Consider the following 16,913-nt stretch of genomic DNA (forward strand, 5'->3'; position numbering starts at 1 on the left):
GCTATTTAAAAACTGATGGGCCTGAGCATAGTGCGGTGTCTTGATGGCCACGCAAGTGCACGGGGTGCTGGTTTGAAGTTGTTTGGCAACAGTCCCCTGCCCAAGTTGAGTGGCGTAGTGTTCCAAGTAATCGAAGGGGATCCCAGCAACCAGCACCTCTAGATTTTCTCTTATTTGCTGTTTTCTCGATTTAGTTTTTGTTATTTATAGGTTGTCCCAAATAAACGGCTGCCTAATTAACCTAAAAGCTGATGATCACGTTTTCCCATGGTGGTGCTTGGAGCTTTGGAGAAATAGACTCAAGAGATTCTGCAGATGCTGGAAATCCAGAGTAACACACACAAAATGCTGGAGGAACTCAGCAGGTCAGGCAGCACCCAAGGAGAGGAATAAAAAGTTGATGTTTCAGGCCGAGACACTTAATCAGGAGGAATAGACTTATGTGGCAAAGTAAACAGATGTGTGTTCTGCTGGCAATTAGAGAAGATGAAAATAGGATATGGTGACCATGGTAACCATACCTCTACAGTATCGTAATGAATGGCTTCGAAAGCTCAGTAAGACTAATGTGAAAGGCTGATTTACTAAAAAATGGAGAGAGAGAGGAAATGAGTTGTAGGAGTGAAAGTATGTTGAATTTTTCAGTTTGATAATGTTGTGGGAGTTCATTCATATAGAGAGGTGAGCATTTGTTACCCAGAGGCGGCTCATATTATAATCTGACCTGGAGTCCTGAGTTATCATAACTTGGAGCCAAGCCCTAAACCAACCAGCACTTGATTTAATGTTTGCACCTCAGCAGCGTCCAATCCATTTCTACAAGGTGACTCTGACGTGGATACTGGCTGCAACGTTTCCATGTTACTGTAGATGTGAGGGTGAAGTGGGAACACAGCTCACGAGGGGGACGCAGAGCTGTCATCAAAAATGACAGCAGGGAGAGGCAAGATGAGTGGGCAATAAATGGCAGATGGAGAATGATGTGAAAATGTGAAGTTTCCATTTTGAGCTGAAAGAACTGTGAAAAAAAGTATTTTTAAATAGCGAGCCAATAAAAAGTGTTAGTTTTCTGAAGGAACATTTATTCAGGGCAATAAGCATTGATGCAAGGCCATCATTTGCTGCCCTTCTTTAGTTGCTAAATTGCCCTCTTGGGCCACTTGTGAAGGTACTCCCATAGCACTGTCGAGCAGGGAGTCAGAGGACTTAATTTTGACGATGAATGAATGGTGATATTTTTCCTTGGACTAGAAGCTGTTGGATGTGGTCTTTCCATAGACCAAGAGACCATAAGGTATAAGAGCAGAATTAGGCCATTCAGCCCATCAAGTCTGCTCTGCCATTCAATCATGGATGTTTTCCTTCTCAACGTTCTCTCACCTTCTCCCCTTAATCCATAATATCTTTACCAATCAAAAACCTATCAATCTTTGCCTTATATACACCCAATGACATGGCCTCCAAAGTTCTATCTGGAAAGGAGCACTAACATCGCATTTGCCTTCCTCAACCTCCAAGTTAACCTTTAAAGTTCAAAGTTCAAAGTCAGTTTTATTATCAGAGTACATTATGTCACCACATACAGGATTCCCAAGTCCCTTTGCACTTCTCATCTCTGAACTCAGAAAGTAGTCTAGGCCTTTATTCTTCCTACCAAAGTGCATATATGGACAGACTCCATGGAGGGGAGGCTGGAATCTGTGCTGGGCCGAGATGTGCCCACAACTCTGCGGTTTTTGCAGTGAGTTGCCCTTGTATGTGATACACCCCGTGGCACCAGGTAAAAGCAGTACACACTATATCCTGCAAACTTCAGCCTCCTGCGCCAGCATGGGTAACTTCACTCACCTCAACTCCAAACTGATTCCACAACCTACACAAACATCTCAGCGTGTATCCTGATAAATATTTACTCAGCCATCTTTGAGCGTGTTATGGCCACCACCGTCACAGTTTGGTTTTCCACTGCCTCCTCCGTCTCCAGGTCCAGGTTGCAGTGAGTGGTCCACTCGGTGGAGAAGATCATTGGCCGTCTGCTACCAACATTAAAAGACCCGTTCCTCTCCAGACCAAAGAAAACCCCAGCAGTCATCTATTCACCAAATGGCTATCAGGGAGACGCTACAGGTCCGTCATCGCCAGGACTACATGTCATCTCCGAAGCTTCTTTCCTGTAGCTGACCACCTTCTCAACAAAACTCACTCAGGCGTAATATCCTGACTGAGCCTGCACAACATCTGTTAAATGCTCCTTCCTGCTCTCCTTGTTCTGTTGACAATTATCGAGTCTGTTCATATGTTCACATTTATTTAAGTTTTGATTATCAATGTTAGTGCATGTGACTGTTCTGCTGATTGTTGATTGCTCGTGGCTGTTTGCACTATTGTCTTGTAAATTGTTGGTTGCTATTGTGTTGTGTGTTATGGTATTGCCCTGTGTTTTATGCTTGGCACCGAACCGGTATGTTTCACACACTGGCAATAAAGAGATTCTGATTCCGAAACTCACTTTCAGGGACTCTACAACTCACGTTCTCAGTATTATTGTTTTTTCTATTTGCACATTGGTCATCTGCCTGCTTTTCATAAGTCCCATTGTATTTTTTTTTACTTGCCTGTAAATGCCTGCAAGGTGGTATATGGTTTCATCTACATGTGCTAAGTACAGTGTAGTGTCTAACGACCACACAACTGACGCTAGTTAGAAACTGTTTGGCAACAGCCTGCAGTCTTAATTAAGCGGCATATTGTTCAAAATAAGTGAAGGGAATCCCAGTTAATTTCTTGATTAGTTTTTGTTCTCTAAGAGTTGTCCGAGATAAGCAGCTGCCCTGATTAACCAGAATCCAAGAAGCATGGAGACTGGGCGCGAGATGGTGATCGACTCCGTTTCTCGCTGATTAAAGCACCGCGGAAGATTGAAGTTATCGAGTGTGGGGGGCTAGCGGGTATTCAGTGCCGTCTACCAGCCTCTCACTTGGGGCTGCCAGAGGAAGGTGTCTGCGTGTGACGGTCTCTCTCCTCCCTTTAACTTGCTGCTCCCAAATGAAGCAACGAATCGATGCTGCCGGGGGATTGCGTTGGAGTCCTGGGACCTGGGCTGGGTTTAATTGACGCAGTTTGTGTTTGGACTCTGTAGTTCACGTTATGATGTGTTTCTGGTTTCTGGTTGCTCCTTTTTTTTGGTTGCTATTTTGGGTGGCTTTGCATCGGGGCAGCCTGCAGCTAATGAATACTGAGCTGAAGTAGATTTGTCTGGGCCCTTTCAGTTTTGCATTTCATATTCTGTGTTTTCCACTTGTTCTTTTTCTCGTTGCCGTTTGCGCCTGGGGATGGGGGTTCGATGATTTTCTTTCAACGGGTCTCATGGTTTTTCTTTGTTTTGTGGGGAAGACGGATCTCAGGGTTGTATCTTGTATACATACTTTGATAATAAATGTACTTTGAATATTTGAACCCACTGAACTAACATTGATATTAAAGCAGAGATGACTGTCTGGAGTAACAACCAATCTGGTGGAGGAGCTCAGCAGGTCGAGCCGCATCTGTAGGGGGAATGGAATTGTCAACGTTTTGGATCGAAACTCTGCATCAGGACTAATGCTGATCCGGTTTCATCCCCGAAACGTCCAACAGTTCCTTCCCTCCCACAGATGTGGCTTAACAAGCTGAGTTTCTCCAGCAGATCCTGGCTCCCGATTCTAACTTCTGCAGTCTGTTGTGGCAGGCAAGTATATGGAGTTAGTTCAAAGTAAAATTCTAAGTAAATTTTACTATCAAAGTACAAATATGTCACCATGTACAATCCTGAGATTAATTGTCCTGCGGGCATACTCAATAAGTCTATAGAATAGTAACTATAACAGGATTAATGAAAGATCAACCAGAGTGCAGAAGACAGCAAACTCTGCAAATGCAAATATATAGATAACGAGAACATGAGATAACAAGATAAAGTGTCCTTAAGGTGAGATCATTGGTTGTGGCAACATCTCAAAGGGTGGGCAAGTGAGTGATGTTATCCCCTTTGTTCAAGAGCCTGATGGTTGAGGGGTAGTAACTGTTCCTGAACCTGGTGGTGAGAGTCCTGAGGATCTTGTACTTTCTACCTGATGGCAGCAGTGAGAAGAGAGCATGACCTGGGTGGTGGGGATCTCTGATGATGGATGCTGCTTTCCTACGGCAGCGTTTCATGTAGATGAGCTCAGTGGTTGGGAGAGCTTTACCCATGACGTACTGGGCCAAATCCACTACCTTTTATAGGATTTTCCATTCAAAGGCATTGGTGTTTCCATACCTGACCATGATGCAGCCAGTCTACACACTCCCATAATTACCGTGGTCTCAGTGAATGGAGGAAGTGACTTTAGCGGTCATTACTCAGAGCAGGTGGGGTTGAGGGACAGCAGAATTCAGCTCAGCACATAAACACCAGAGATTATGCAAATCAAAATTCAAAGTACATTTATTATCAAAGTATATAGATATTATACACCCTTGAGGTTTGTCTCCTTCTAGGCAGCCACAACACAAAGAAACCCAAAAGAACCCATTTTAAAAAAGACCATTGAATACTCAATGTGCAGAGGAAAAATAAAACAAATTGTGCAAACTATACAAGTAAGCAAATAGTATTCAGAACTATAGACCCAAAGCTTGAAGCAACTGAAGCAGGCCACAGCCTCAGCCTCAGTTCAGCGCAGAGCCGAGTAAATGTCGCGAAGCCCTCCAGAGTAACACACACAGAATATTGGCTGAACTCAGAAAGTCTCACAGTATCGATGCAGTGGAATGAATAGCCAACATTTCAGATTCAGACCCTTTATCAGGCCTGGGAAGGAAATGGAAAGAAGCCAAAATAAGAAGGTGGGAGAGGGGAAACAAAAAAAAAGTATGCGGACATGAGTTTAGCGGGGGCAGCAGCAGGATGAAGCAATGACCGTCAGCAGTCCCCGACAGTCCACTTCCCCCACCCCACCATCTTGTAATGACTTCTCTCCACTTTGTTTCCAGTCCTGATGAAAGGACCTCCGCCTGAAAGGTCAACTGTTTATTCATTTCCATAGATGCTGCCTGACCTGCTGAGTTGTTCCAGTATTTTGTGTGTGTTACTCAGACTCAACACACTCCTATCCTGCAGCAGTCTGGATGATGGATAAACGTGTTCAAATTGGGAATGGTCAAAGTTAGTCACAGAACACAAGCCATTAAGTTTAGTAAAAGAAGCAGGCAAGATTTTAGCCTTGTTTGTGGACTTTGGATTTAATCGAGAACAAAGTGAATTTTGAAGAGTAAGGATGAGTCAGCTGCAAACAAGAACTCAGTCAAAACAGGAACCAGTGGCCAAATTGTGGACAGATCCATCTAAGTGCAATTGCTATTTGTCAAGCATGTTTGCTGCGTGCAGTTTGATGCTGAACTCTGTCTGCTTCCTGTTGACAGTCTCAGTTGAGTGTAATATCAAGGGCAGGTTAAGGTCACAGTGACAGCATTCCATTCAGATACACAGAGGGCATCTGGGTTGGGTGGGACGACAGCTTGAGGTCTTCAGTAAGGATGAAAGGTGAAAAGATTGAAGGGAGACTTCTCCACTCAGAGGATTGTGAGTGTGTGGTATGAGTTACCAGCGCAAGTGGTGCGTGCGAGCTCGATTTCAACGTTTAAGAGGAGTTTGGATAGGTACATGGATAGTAGGGGTATGGAGGGCTATGATCCTGGTGCAGGTCAATGGATGAAGGCAGTTTAAATGGTCTGGCATGGACTAGATGGGCCGAAGGGCCTGCTTCTGTGCTGTACTTTTCTATGACTCTATGTATCTTGTTAATGATACAAACAGGTACTTTTGCCACCGGTACTGCAGTTTAAACCTCTTGAGTTGCTGTGGTTTTTTTTCTCTGTTAAAAATATCATAAAATATTGCTACTTGCCTGGAAGTTCACCCTGGCCAGTAGAATGTACACTTAGTGACCTCTTTATAAGTGGCCACTGAGTGTACAGTCGTGGTCAACTGCTATAGCCCATCCAGTTCAAGGTTCGGCGTGTTGTGCATTCAGAGATGCTCTTCTGCACACCAGTGTTGTAACACGTGGTTATTTGAGTTACTGCCTCCTTAAACCGGTTCAGCCATTCTCCTCTGACCTCTCTCGCTAACAAGGCCCTTTCGCCCACAGAACTGCTGCTCACTTTTTTGTTACTCGCACCATTCTCTGTAAACTCTGGAGACTGTTGTGCATGGACATCCCAGGAGATAAACCGTTTCTAAGATACTTAAACCAACTATCATTCCCTGGTCAAAAAGTCATTTTGATCACATTTCTTCCCCATTCTGAACAACAACTGAACCTCTTGACCATGTCTACATGCTTTTATGCATTGAGTTGCTGCCACATGATTGGATGATTAGATATTTGCATTTACAGCCAGTTGTACAGGGGTACATAATTAAGTGCCCACAGAATGTATGTATCACTCAGTCACACCAGCATTTTGTGCTTTATGTTTGAAATCTATTCCATTTGAGGCATTGAATAAATTAACGGGATATACAATGCACTGACTTTAATACATATAGTGCCTTGTAAAAGTGTTCAGCCCCCAACGCTTTGTTCACATAAATGAGTATTACAACCGGGGATTTTGATCAATTTAACAGAGAATTTCTATTTGTGAATCACGTGCTCCTTTTTTCATAGTCGAGCCTAAAAACCAAGGGAAATTGTAAAGCAGAAAAAACTAAAAATTGAAAACCTGAAATGTCAGGATTCATCCCCCTTCGCTCAGTACTTAGTTGAACCACCTGTCGCAGCTATTACAGCCAGTAGTCTTTTTGGATAAGCCTCTATTAGCTTTCACATTCCTCCTTGCTAAATTGCTCAAGCTGTGCCAGGTTAGTTGGAGAGTGGTTGTGAACGGCGATCTTAAAGTTTTGCCAGAGATAGTCAATCAGGAGTCGTACTGAGTCACTCAAGGACATCAATTTTCTTCATTTGAAGCGACTCCATGGTTGCTCTGGCAGTGTGCTTTGGGTTGTTGTCTTGCTGAATGACAAGCTTCCGCCCCAGTTTAAGCTTTCTGGCAGAGGTGAGCAGGTTTTTATCCAGGATCTCTGTATTTAGCAGCATTCATCTTCCCATCAGTCCTGACCAGATTTCATCCCTTCTGCTGAAAAGCATCCCCATAGCATGATGCTACCTCCACCATACTTTACAGTAGGGATGGTGTTACCTGGCTGATGCACAATATTAGATTTCCACCACACCTACCACTTCGTGTTAAGGCCATAAAGTTCTGCCTTAGTGTCATCCGACCATAAGACCTTCATCCACATCTTTACAGTATCTTCTATGCGACATTTTGCAAATTCTTCACGGGCAAGGACATGCTTTTATTTGGTTAGTGTTTCTTCATTGCCACTCTTCCATAAATACCCTTTTTGTGCAGGGCCTCAGAGACCGTGGAGTCATGAATTCATCTCCAGTTGCAGCCACTGACTTCTGCAGATCACTCAAAGTCACTGTTGGCATCACAGTAGCCTCTCTTACAAGCGCCATTCTTCTCCGACGATAAGGTTAGAGAGGCGGCCTGACCTAGGCAGTGTGGCTGTGGTTTCATATTTTCCCACTTTTTCATGAAGGGCTGCACTGAGCTCTGAGGTGTGTTCAGAGCCTTTGAGATGGTCCTGTACCCTTCCTCAGATTTATGCTTCTCTATTATCATTTCCCTGAATGTTCTTTTGTCTTGCACGTGAAGTACACGCATGTTGAAAGGCATGGACAGAGTGAATGTGGCAAAGTTGTTTCCCATGATGGGGGAGTCTGGTACGAGAGGGCATGACTTGAAGATTGAAGGGCACCCATTCAGAACAGAGATGCAAAGAGATTTTTTTAGCCAGAGGGTGGTGAATCTATGGAATTTGTTGTCACAGGCGACAGTGGAGGCCAAGTCATTGGGTGTATTTAAGGCAGAGATTGATAGGCATCTGAGTAGCCAGGGCATCAAAGGTTATGGTGAGAAGGCGGAGGAGTGGGACTAAATGGGAGAATGGATCAGCTCATGATAAAATGGTGGAGCAGACTGGATGGGCCAAATGGCCAACTTCTGCTCCTTTGTCTTATGGTCTTCATTTTGGTTTGGTCTGTTGAAAATCTACCATACTTTTGGACCATATGGAGAGATGGTATTTATTCTTATGAATTCATTGAAAACAGGTGATCCTCCAATTTTCTACATCAACAAATTGGGTGAGTTGGTAAAGTTATACACAGTAATGCACCTGAGTAAAGTTGGTGTAGTAATTACAAAGGGGAGGAATACTTTTTCAGCCTCACAATTTTGGTTTTTAATTTTTAGGAAATTGTTGGTATGTTTTGGAATTTTTCTTTTAATTTGACATGATGCACGGTGTTTAGTAGTTTAGCTCAAAAAATCTGACTTCAGTGTATTTTAAATTTAGAAAATGAGATTGCAAAATATGGAAGTAGTTGTGGGGGCTGAACACTTTTCCAAGACTCTGTGGCACACTGAGCAGTTTGGAGCTGCAGTGGATTCGAGGCGTGTATATCTTCAATGTGGGGAAATGGGGACGGTGCTGGAGAATGATGTTGGGGGGGGGGGCAGGGTTGATGAATGCCTCCTCCTGCTCCTACTTCTTCAGCTGGTGGACAACAGAGAGAAAATGTACCAGGAAAATTATGTAAAGTGCATTAGTGTACATTTACTCTTGAAATAAAGGGCAAGCATATCAGTTTTGGGAAAGCACCTCCTAGCTCAAGTCCATCTTGGATCCAGACAGTGTTTGTAATTACACCAGGACGCAAGAACACATTACAGAATGGGAGTGCTTGATGGCTCTGGGCCTGTTCTCGCTGGAGTTTAGGAAAATGAGTGGTGGTGTGTGGAATCTCATTAAAACCTACAAAAATACTGAAAGGCCTAAATGAAGTGGACATTGATAGGATGTTCCCCATAGTGGGGGAGTCCAGGACCAGAGGGCACAACCTCTAGGATGGAGATGAGGAGGAAGTTCTTTTGCCAGAGAGTGGAGGCCAAGTCATTGGGTGTATTTCAGAATTAGGTTTAATATCACCGGCATATGTGGGGAGATTTGATAGCTTTGCAATACATGATAATAGAGAGAGAAGAAACACATGAATTACAGTAAGAATGAATATATAATTAAACTAAATAAGTAGTGCAAAAATAGGAAATAAAAAAGTAGTGAGGTAGTGTTCATGGGTTCAGTGCCCATTCAGAAATCTGAAGCGGTTCCTGAATCATTGAGTGTGCACCTCCTTCCTGATGGTAATAATGAAAAGAGGAACAGAGTGGAGGTGGATAGCTTCTTGATTAGTTAAGGTGTCAAAGGTCACAGGGAGAAGGCAGGAGTATGGTGTTGAGATGGATAATAAATCAGCCATAATGGTATGGCAGAGCAGACTCAATGGGCCAAATGGCCCAATTCTCCTCCTATGTCAAATGGTCTTCTTCTCTTTCAATGCACTAAGCCCATCTTTTCCACACTTTGCTGCCTGATGTATTTCAGTTTCCTGAGGTAAATCCTTCAAAACCTTCCCTCCTGCCCTCAAGTTCAATAAGAAACACCTTACTTCCCAAGTAACAATACTTTCCCCTAATGGTTCATTCACTCTGCACGACCATCGCAAGAGCACAACAATTAAGCAATTACCTTGAACTTTCATCAGGTCCGTCCTTGGTTTTCCTGTACTAATTCTCAATTTCCCTTCCTGAGCGCATGTTATTCAACATTTGAAAAGATTCCACAGTGTATGGAAAGTAATTGAATGGGCTGCTTCCCAATGGGTTTATCTTGGACTGTTTGATGTTGATACTGCTAGCTGAACAGCAGATTGAAATACATTCAGGTCCCTTCGAGCATGCAAGCACAAGTCAGGTCAGCGTGTTAAACGTGCAATCCTAACAAGAGCACATTCTTTTTCTAACTGTACAGTATGTCCATGCCCTATTGACCAAACACGAGTCCCATATTTCCCACTAAAACTGATGTCAATACATTCCATTTTGTTGGCGGGGTTTTCAAATATACCAATCCGACATACGGTGATTGTGAAGTCAATATTTATAAGCATAGTGCTAACTTATTATTTTCCAGTTTATAAGTACCTGTTTAATATACACAAGGGATTTTGCAGATGCTGGAAATCTTGAGCAACACGCACAAAATGCTGGAGGAACTCAGCAAGTCAGATAGCATCTGTGGAGAGAAATAAACAGTCACTGTTTTGGGCCGAGACCCTTCATCAGGTCTCCTGAGTTCCTCTTTCCGGTAAAAAAAGGTTTTTGCCCTCCCCCTCCCCTCTTCCTCTATTCTCCTCTCTGGCTCCTTATCTCTTCTCACCTGTCTGTTCCTTCCCCTTAGGTCTGCTGATTCTTCCGGTGGTGCTAGAAAGTTTGTGAACTCTTTAGAATTTCTGCATGAGTATGACCTAAATGTGATCAGATCTTCACAAAAGTCCTAAAACTAGATAAAGAGAACCCAATTAAATAAACAGAAAAAATGTAATACTTGTTAATTTATTTATTGAGAAAAATGATCCAATATTACATGTTTATTACTGGTCATAACTTTAAGGTGTTGGGAGGAAAGTCCAAGAGGAATGGCAGCCCAGCACATCACACAAACCAATCTTCCGTCCGTGGACTCACTTTACACCGCACGCTGTCGGAGCAGTGCTGCCAGAATAATCAAGGACACGACCCACCCAGCCAACACACTTTTCGTCCCTCTTCCCTCCGGGAGAAGGCTCAGGAGCTTGAAGACCCGTACAGCCAGATTTGGGAACAGCTTCTTTCCAACTGTGATAAGACTGCTGAACAGATCCTGACCCGGATCTGGACCGTACCCTCCAAATATCCGGACCTGCATCTCGGTTTTTCTGCACTACCTTACCTTCCGTTTTCTATTTTCTATTTATGATTTATAATTTAAATTTTTAATATTTACTATCGATTTGTACTCCAGGGAGCGCGAAGCGCAGAATCAAATATCACTGTGATGATTGTACGCTCTAGTATCAATTGTTTGGCGACAATAAAGTAAAGTAACACAGAGTGGTGGGTATGTGGAATGTGCTGCCAGGAGAGGTGATAGAGGCAGATAGATTAGGGACATTTTAGAGACACTTGGATAGGCACATGGATGAAAGAAAAATAGAGAAAAGGATTGGACTGATCTTATAGTAGATTAAAGGATTGGCACAATATCTTGGACTGAGAGGCCTGTACTGTGCGATACTGTTCTATGTAATGTAATCTAATCCCAAAATGCCGAAAAAGACTTTAAAAATCTACTCATTTAATGACCTTTGAAGTGAGATTGTGTGGACAGTGACTGGAGAGACCTTCATTCTCAGTTGTTAATGCATGTAAGCAGGTATCTATCCTGAACAGGTGATTGGTTAGTTCAGCCAGTACATGGGGAGCTGATGCCAAGAACATTGACCCCACCACCACTAATTTGAGATGTATAATTTAAGTACAAATAAAATCTTTGAAGGTATGATCTCGTTTGGGTGTTGTACCTAGCCTTGAGGTGGCTTGATAAATATTGTTGATATCTTTGATGTTTTGTTCCTATTACAGAGCAAATCATAGAAAAAGACGAAGGTCCTTACTACACACATCTTGGTTCGGGTCCAACTGTGGCCGCCATAAGAGAACTAATGGAAGAAAGGTAGGTTGATAACAAGTCTCAGTCTTTTGCTCCGAGGGTGGATAGAAGCCGAGTTGGAAAATTGGTGAGGGAACCCACTCACAATGATCTATGAGAGACCAAGCCATGAGTGGGGAATAGTTCAGTAACTCAAGCAATTGCAATGGGAGGTACTTGAGGAAGATGTGCAATGCGTGTATCTAGATGTTTCAAGTTTAATTGTCATTCAACCATACACCTTTATACAGCCAAATGAAACATGGTTCCTCCAGAGCCAACGTGCAAAACACAGGACATGCACTCAATCAGAGAACACAGCATGTGTAGTTATGACAGCATAGACAGTCACAAAATAACATTAGCACAAGTCCCTGAATGGCACACCCTGAAGATTAATGGTGCATGGGATGTTGTTCTGGAGCCACGTTTCCGCAAGAACAAGCACACAGCAGTTCCTCATCTCGTGCTGGGTCAGCCGCAGGTGAAGGCAATCCATTTTGTATTCCAGCGAAATGAGCACTGGAGTGCTACACCGATGGCAGAGCTGGCCTGCATGTTTATTGGTCAATAAGCTCGATGAGTTACAGACAGGAGTCGCCAAATGGAGGTTTAGTACGCTGGAAAGAGCAAATTGAAAGCTCAGGAAAGGAGAAGAACAGGAGTATTCCTGGTTATCGTGAAATCTGGAAACATCGAAAAGGAAAAAGAAAGTGGTATCTGCATTCAAAGAAAATATTGTAGCAATGGAGAAAGATGATTTCATTTCAGATTTGAGACATGAACGGTAACTTTCCTGTGACGCACAGTTGTAGCAGTTGTTTTAATGTCAGTGAAGTTGCATGTTGGTGACGAGGAAGAAGTAGCAGAGAGCCTCCTATTACTCCAAAACATCCCAATCAATCCCCTCCCTTACGTTGTCATTAAAATTCCGATCAACTCTTCGCTCCCTCCCATCTCTCTTCTCCTCTCTTACATCTCTCTTCTTTCCTCTCCCTAATCTCTACTTCCCTCTCCTAACTCTCTTCTCCCCTCTTCCATCTCTCTTCTCCCCTCTTCCATTGGGCAGAAGATACAAAAGCCTGAAAGCACATACCAGCAGGCTCAAGGACAGCTTCTATCCCACTTTTATCGGACTCTTAAATGGACCTCTTGTATGATAAGATGGAGTCTTGACTTCACAATCTACCTTGTTTTGATCTTGCACTGCACTCTTTAAGTATTGTTTACACTTTATTCTGCGTTGTTGTTTTACCTTATTCTAGCTCAGTGCATTGTAATGAATTGATATGCATAAGCATGCCAAAAGGTTGATGAACGAGACATGCCAATTAAGTTTAAAAAAAGCTTCTTAGGGCTTACAATTGCTTCAGGAATCTTAACAGTACAGAGATAGTAATCATCTTTTGGGAAGGTTGGGACCCCTTTGCCTCCATCAGTGCCTTCACCCCCCTCCACCTCCTCCCTCTATTCCTCATTCTACCAAACCCCTATCCAACCTGATTTTCACACCCAATCTCCTTCACATCCCTCTCCTCCACCCCCTCCTCCAATCCTCTCTTCCACCCAATCTCCTTCACCCCCAACTCTCCACCCCCTTTCCTCTAACCCCTCCTCCAATCTCCCTCCTCCACACCCTCTCCTCCATCCCCAATCCTCTACCCTCTCACCACATTTGTGTTTATTTCATTGTGCTCATTTCCAATGCCTACTTCCATTTTCTTTATTATTTCCCATGAGGTGTTTCACTAAATGGTTGGATACGAGGGTGATGCATCCATCTACTGCAGGAATTCCCAACCTGGGGTTCACGGACCCCTAGGTTAATGATAGGGATCCATGGCATTAAAATAGTTTGGGAACTCTGATCTGCTGGGAGACAAAACCGCTTAATGGTTTGCAGTTAGTCTTGTCTCATGGAACTGTTCAATATTTCGAAAGGTGGACAAGACACACAGATGAGAGCACACACAAGAATCACACTCTCTAATCCACCTAAAGTCATAAGCAGGGGCTCCAAACCTTTTTTATGCCATGGACCTCAGGTTGAGACCCCCTATCACGAAGAGATACAACACAGATGCAGGTCTCTGACGTGGCGGCTGTACTGTCTGTGCTGCTGCGCCACTCCAAGAAGGAGAGTGTTATCTTATTTTACACCCGATATTGGATCTCAGCCCGAATCATTGACTGTTTATTCATTTTCATAGATGCTGCCCGACCTGCTGAGTTCCTCTAGAATTTGTGTTGTTTTGGATTTCCAGCATATGCAGAATTTCTCATGCTTAAGGATAAAGGTTGACTTTTTAGGAGATTCTGACGATTACCAGCTAAGATGCTATCCTTTATCTAAGAAAGGATGTGCTGGCATTGGAGAGGGTCCAGCAGAAGTTCACGAGAATGATCCCAGGAATGAAAGGGTTAATGTATAAGGAGCATTTGATGGCTCTGGGCCTGTACTTGCTGGAGTTTAGAAGAATGAGGAGAGAGCTTACTGAAACCTATCAAATATTGAAAGGTCCAGATAGAGAAGACATGGAGAGGATATTTTCAAAGTTGGGGTGGTGGGTGGGGGAGGGGGGAGTTTCAGAATATATAAGGACATTACTTTAGAACAGAGATGAGGAGGAATTTCTTAGCCAGAGGGTGGTGAATCTGTGGAATTCATTGCTATAGATGGCTGTGGAGGCCAAGTCATTGGGCATATTTAAAGCAGAGGTTCTTGATTAGTTGGGAGTGGATAAAAGTTTATGAGAAGAACGCAAGAGAATGGGGCTAGGAAGGATTATATATCAGCCATGGAGGAATATCGGAGCAGACCTAATGGGCCAAATTCTGCTTCTGCACAAAACATGTGTAAGAAACACTGATTAGACTTGAACAGCGGCCAATTTGAAAGATCAGAACTTTTGTGAGGAGAAATGTTTGGTAATCTTTTATCATTTAAGTAGGGAGCAGTCCATGCTGTATGACACACCACGATGCAAGTAAACAAACAGAAGAGGAATGTTGCTGAAAAACAATTGCTCAGCTATTTATTTTTAGCAGCAGAAGAAATTTTCCATGCCACTGTGATCAGAGAACTTTTTAAAGTAAAATTTGAAATTATTTAAGAACACAGAACAGTACAGCGCAGGAAGAGGCCATTCGGCCCATAGTGTTGTGCTCAACTAGTTAAAAAGCAAATCAAATTCACCCAAACACTAAAATACCTACTTCATAGATAGATAGATAGATAGATATACTTTATTAATCCCGAGGGAAATTTGGTTTCGTTACAGCCGCACCAACCAAGAATAGAGCGTAAATATAGCAATGCAAAAACCACAAACAATCAAACAACAAAATGCAAACTATGCCAGATGGAAAATAAGTCCAGGACCAGTCTATTTGGCTCAGGGTGTCTGACCCTCCACAGGAGGAGCTGCACGTTCGATGGCCACAGGCAGGAACGACCTCCCACGCTGCCAAGTGTTGTATCACGGTGGAATGTGGCCGAAGTCCAACAGTAAAAATTTCGATATCCAGTCTGCAAACGCATTCCTCGATCGTAATATACCCCGGATTGCACCATCTGTTGTTAACCAGATCAGTAAGCACCCAACTCCTTTACGCTTACCGCTCTCAGTGCACTTCCAGTCAGCCGGAACGGTATTACCCACCGAACTCCTCTTCTCCATAAGTCTCTGTTGTCTCGACCCGGTCCTCTTTCCTCGGCTTTGTGATCCCCCTCTGCATCCTCTGTGTGTTTTCCTCTGAATTTCAGCAGAGGTGTCCGCCGCTCTGCTCGCTAAACCGGCCGGCGTTAGCTGGTCCCTGGAATACACAATGTGACCTTGCTTCTGTCACACGTGTTGGGATGTAACCATTTCCAACGCTAAAAAAACCCAAATAAAACTCTCTCTACCAGCATGTTAGAGGGGGTGCAGCTTCGACGTGTTACCGTGAGAAAAAAAGAACAAAAAATAACGTAAGTTATAAAGTAAGAAGAAGAAAGTAAGAATAGATTGGAACGGCTGTACCAGGCTGCATGTACGACCGGCGCGTCAGGTCCATATCCCTCCATCTTCCTCACAACCATATGTCTATCCAAGCGTCTGTTAATACCTCTAATGTATTTGCCTCTACCACCATACCAGGCAGTGCATTCCAGGCTTCCACAACTCTCTGAGTAAAAACCCCCCTCACCTACAATGCATGTCCTCTGGTATTAGACATTTCAACCCTGGGAAACAGGTACTGTCCGTCCACTCTCATTATCTTGTAAACCTCAATCAGATCTCACCTCAGCCTCTGCCGCCCCAGAGAAAACACCTTAATCTTGCTTCTTTCAATAACCTGGAATAGCAAATCAATAAAATAAATGCAGTTTCAAAATATCCATCAGATTATGCTATTAAAAGCTCACAGCCATTTTTCTTCTGCAGTCTGTTTGTCTTGTGGCATTGTTTTGAAGAGCAGCACTCTTTCCAGACCCCAGGGCTGGGAGTTAGACTTTGTCCAATAGGTTTCCCTGGTCCAGCCTCTGCAGTTTAAATGACAAGCATTCCAAGCTGAGCAAGTTTATTCGGATTACTGGAATCCAAGTTGAGGGCAGATCTGCAGGGCAAGTGAGCAGTGGGAAGCCAGTATTACTAGAGAGAGCTTCAAAGAAGTGGAACTTTATCCCAGATGAGGGGGAAAGCAATTCCAGTTGCGGTTGGCTTTGTGGCTGGAGTGCCTTCATGGGACGCCACCACTTAGCGGCCGCAGCTCTGCAACGGCATCACTCAGTCTCCAGTACCACCTCCTGGGGTGATCCATACTCATACAAGACAGGCAGTCTGAAAATAACTGCTTTCACATGACCAGCACTCTCACATCTTGTTCTGCTCTTGGAAAGAGGAGCTTCTCATGTGAGAAGGTTTCAACAAGATGTTGAATTATCGCATACTGTTCTGGTCGCCTCACTGTAGGAAGGATTGATAGAGGTATTTAAAATTATGAGGGGACAGATAGAGTTGACGTGGATAGGCTTTTTCCATTGAGAGTGGGGGAGATTCAAACAAGAGGACATGAGTTGAGAGTTAAAGGGCAAAAGTTTAGGGGTAACATGAGGGGGAACTTCTTTACTCAGAGAGTGGTAGCTGTGTGGAACGAGCTTCCAGCAGAAGTGGTTGAGGCAGGTTCGATGTTGTCATTTAAAGTTAAATTGGATAGATATATGAACAGGAAAGGAATGGAGGGT

General features: G+C 43.5%; 1 protein-coding gene across 5 annotated transcripts in view; it reads left to right on the top strand.

The window, feature by feature from the left end:
• The window catches only part of LOC140201867 (methylcytosine dioxygenase TET3-like), a 330,696-nt gene that overhangs the window by 255,083 nt on the left and 58,700 nt on the right, over positions 1–16,913 (top strand). For all 5 annotated transcript variants that reach the window (XM_072266613.1, XM_072266614.1, XM_072266615.1 and 2 more), the window contains one exon: positions 11,620–11,710. In XM_072266613.1, coding sequence (XP_072122714.1) covers positions 11,620–11,710 — 91 coding nt within the window. The remainder of the gene's footprint in view (positions 1–11,619; positions 11,711–16,913) is intronic.

The sequence above is a fragment of the Mobula birostris genome, chromosome 8 (genome assembly GCF_030028105.1).
Source record: "Mobula birostris isolate sMobBir1 chromosome 8, sMobBir1.hap1, whole genome shotgun sequence".
NCBI lineage: Eukaryota > Metazoa > Chordata > Chondrichthyes > Myliobatiformes > Myliobatidae > Mobula > Mobula birostris.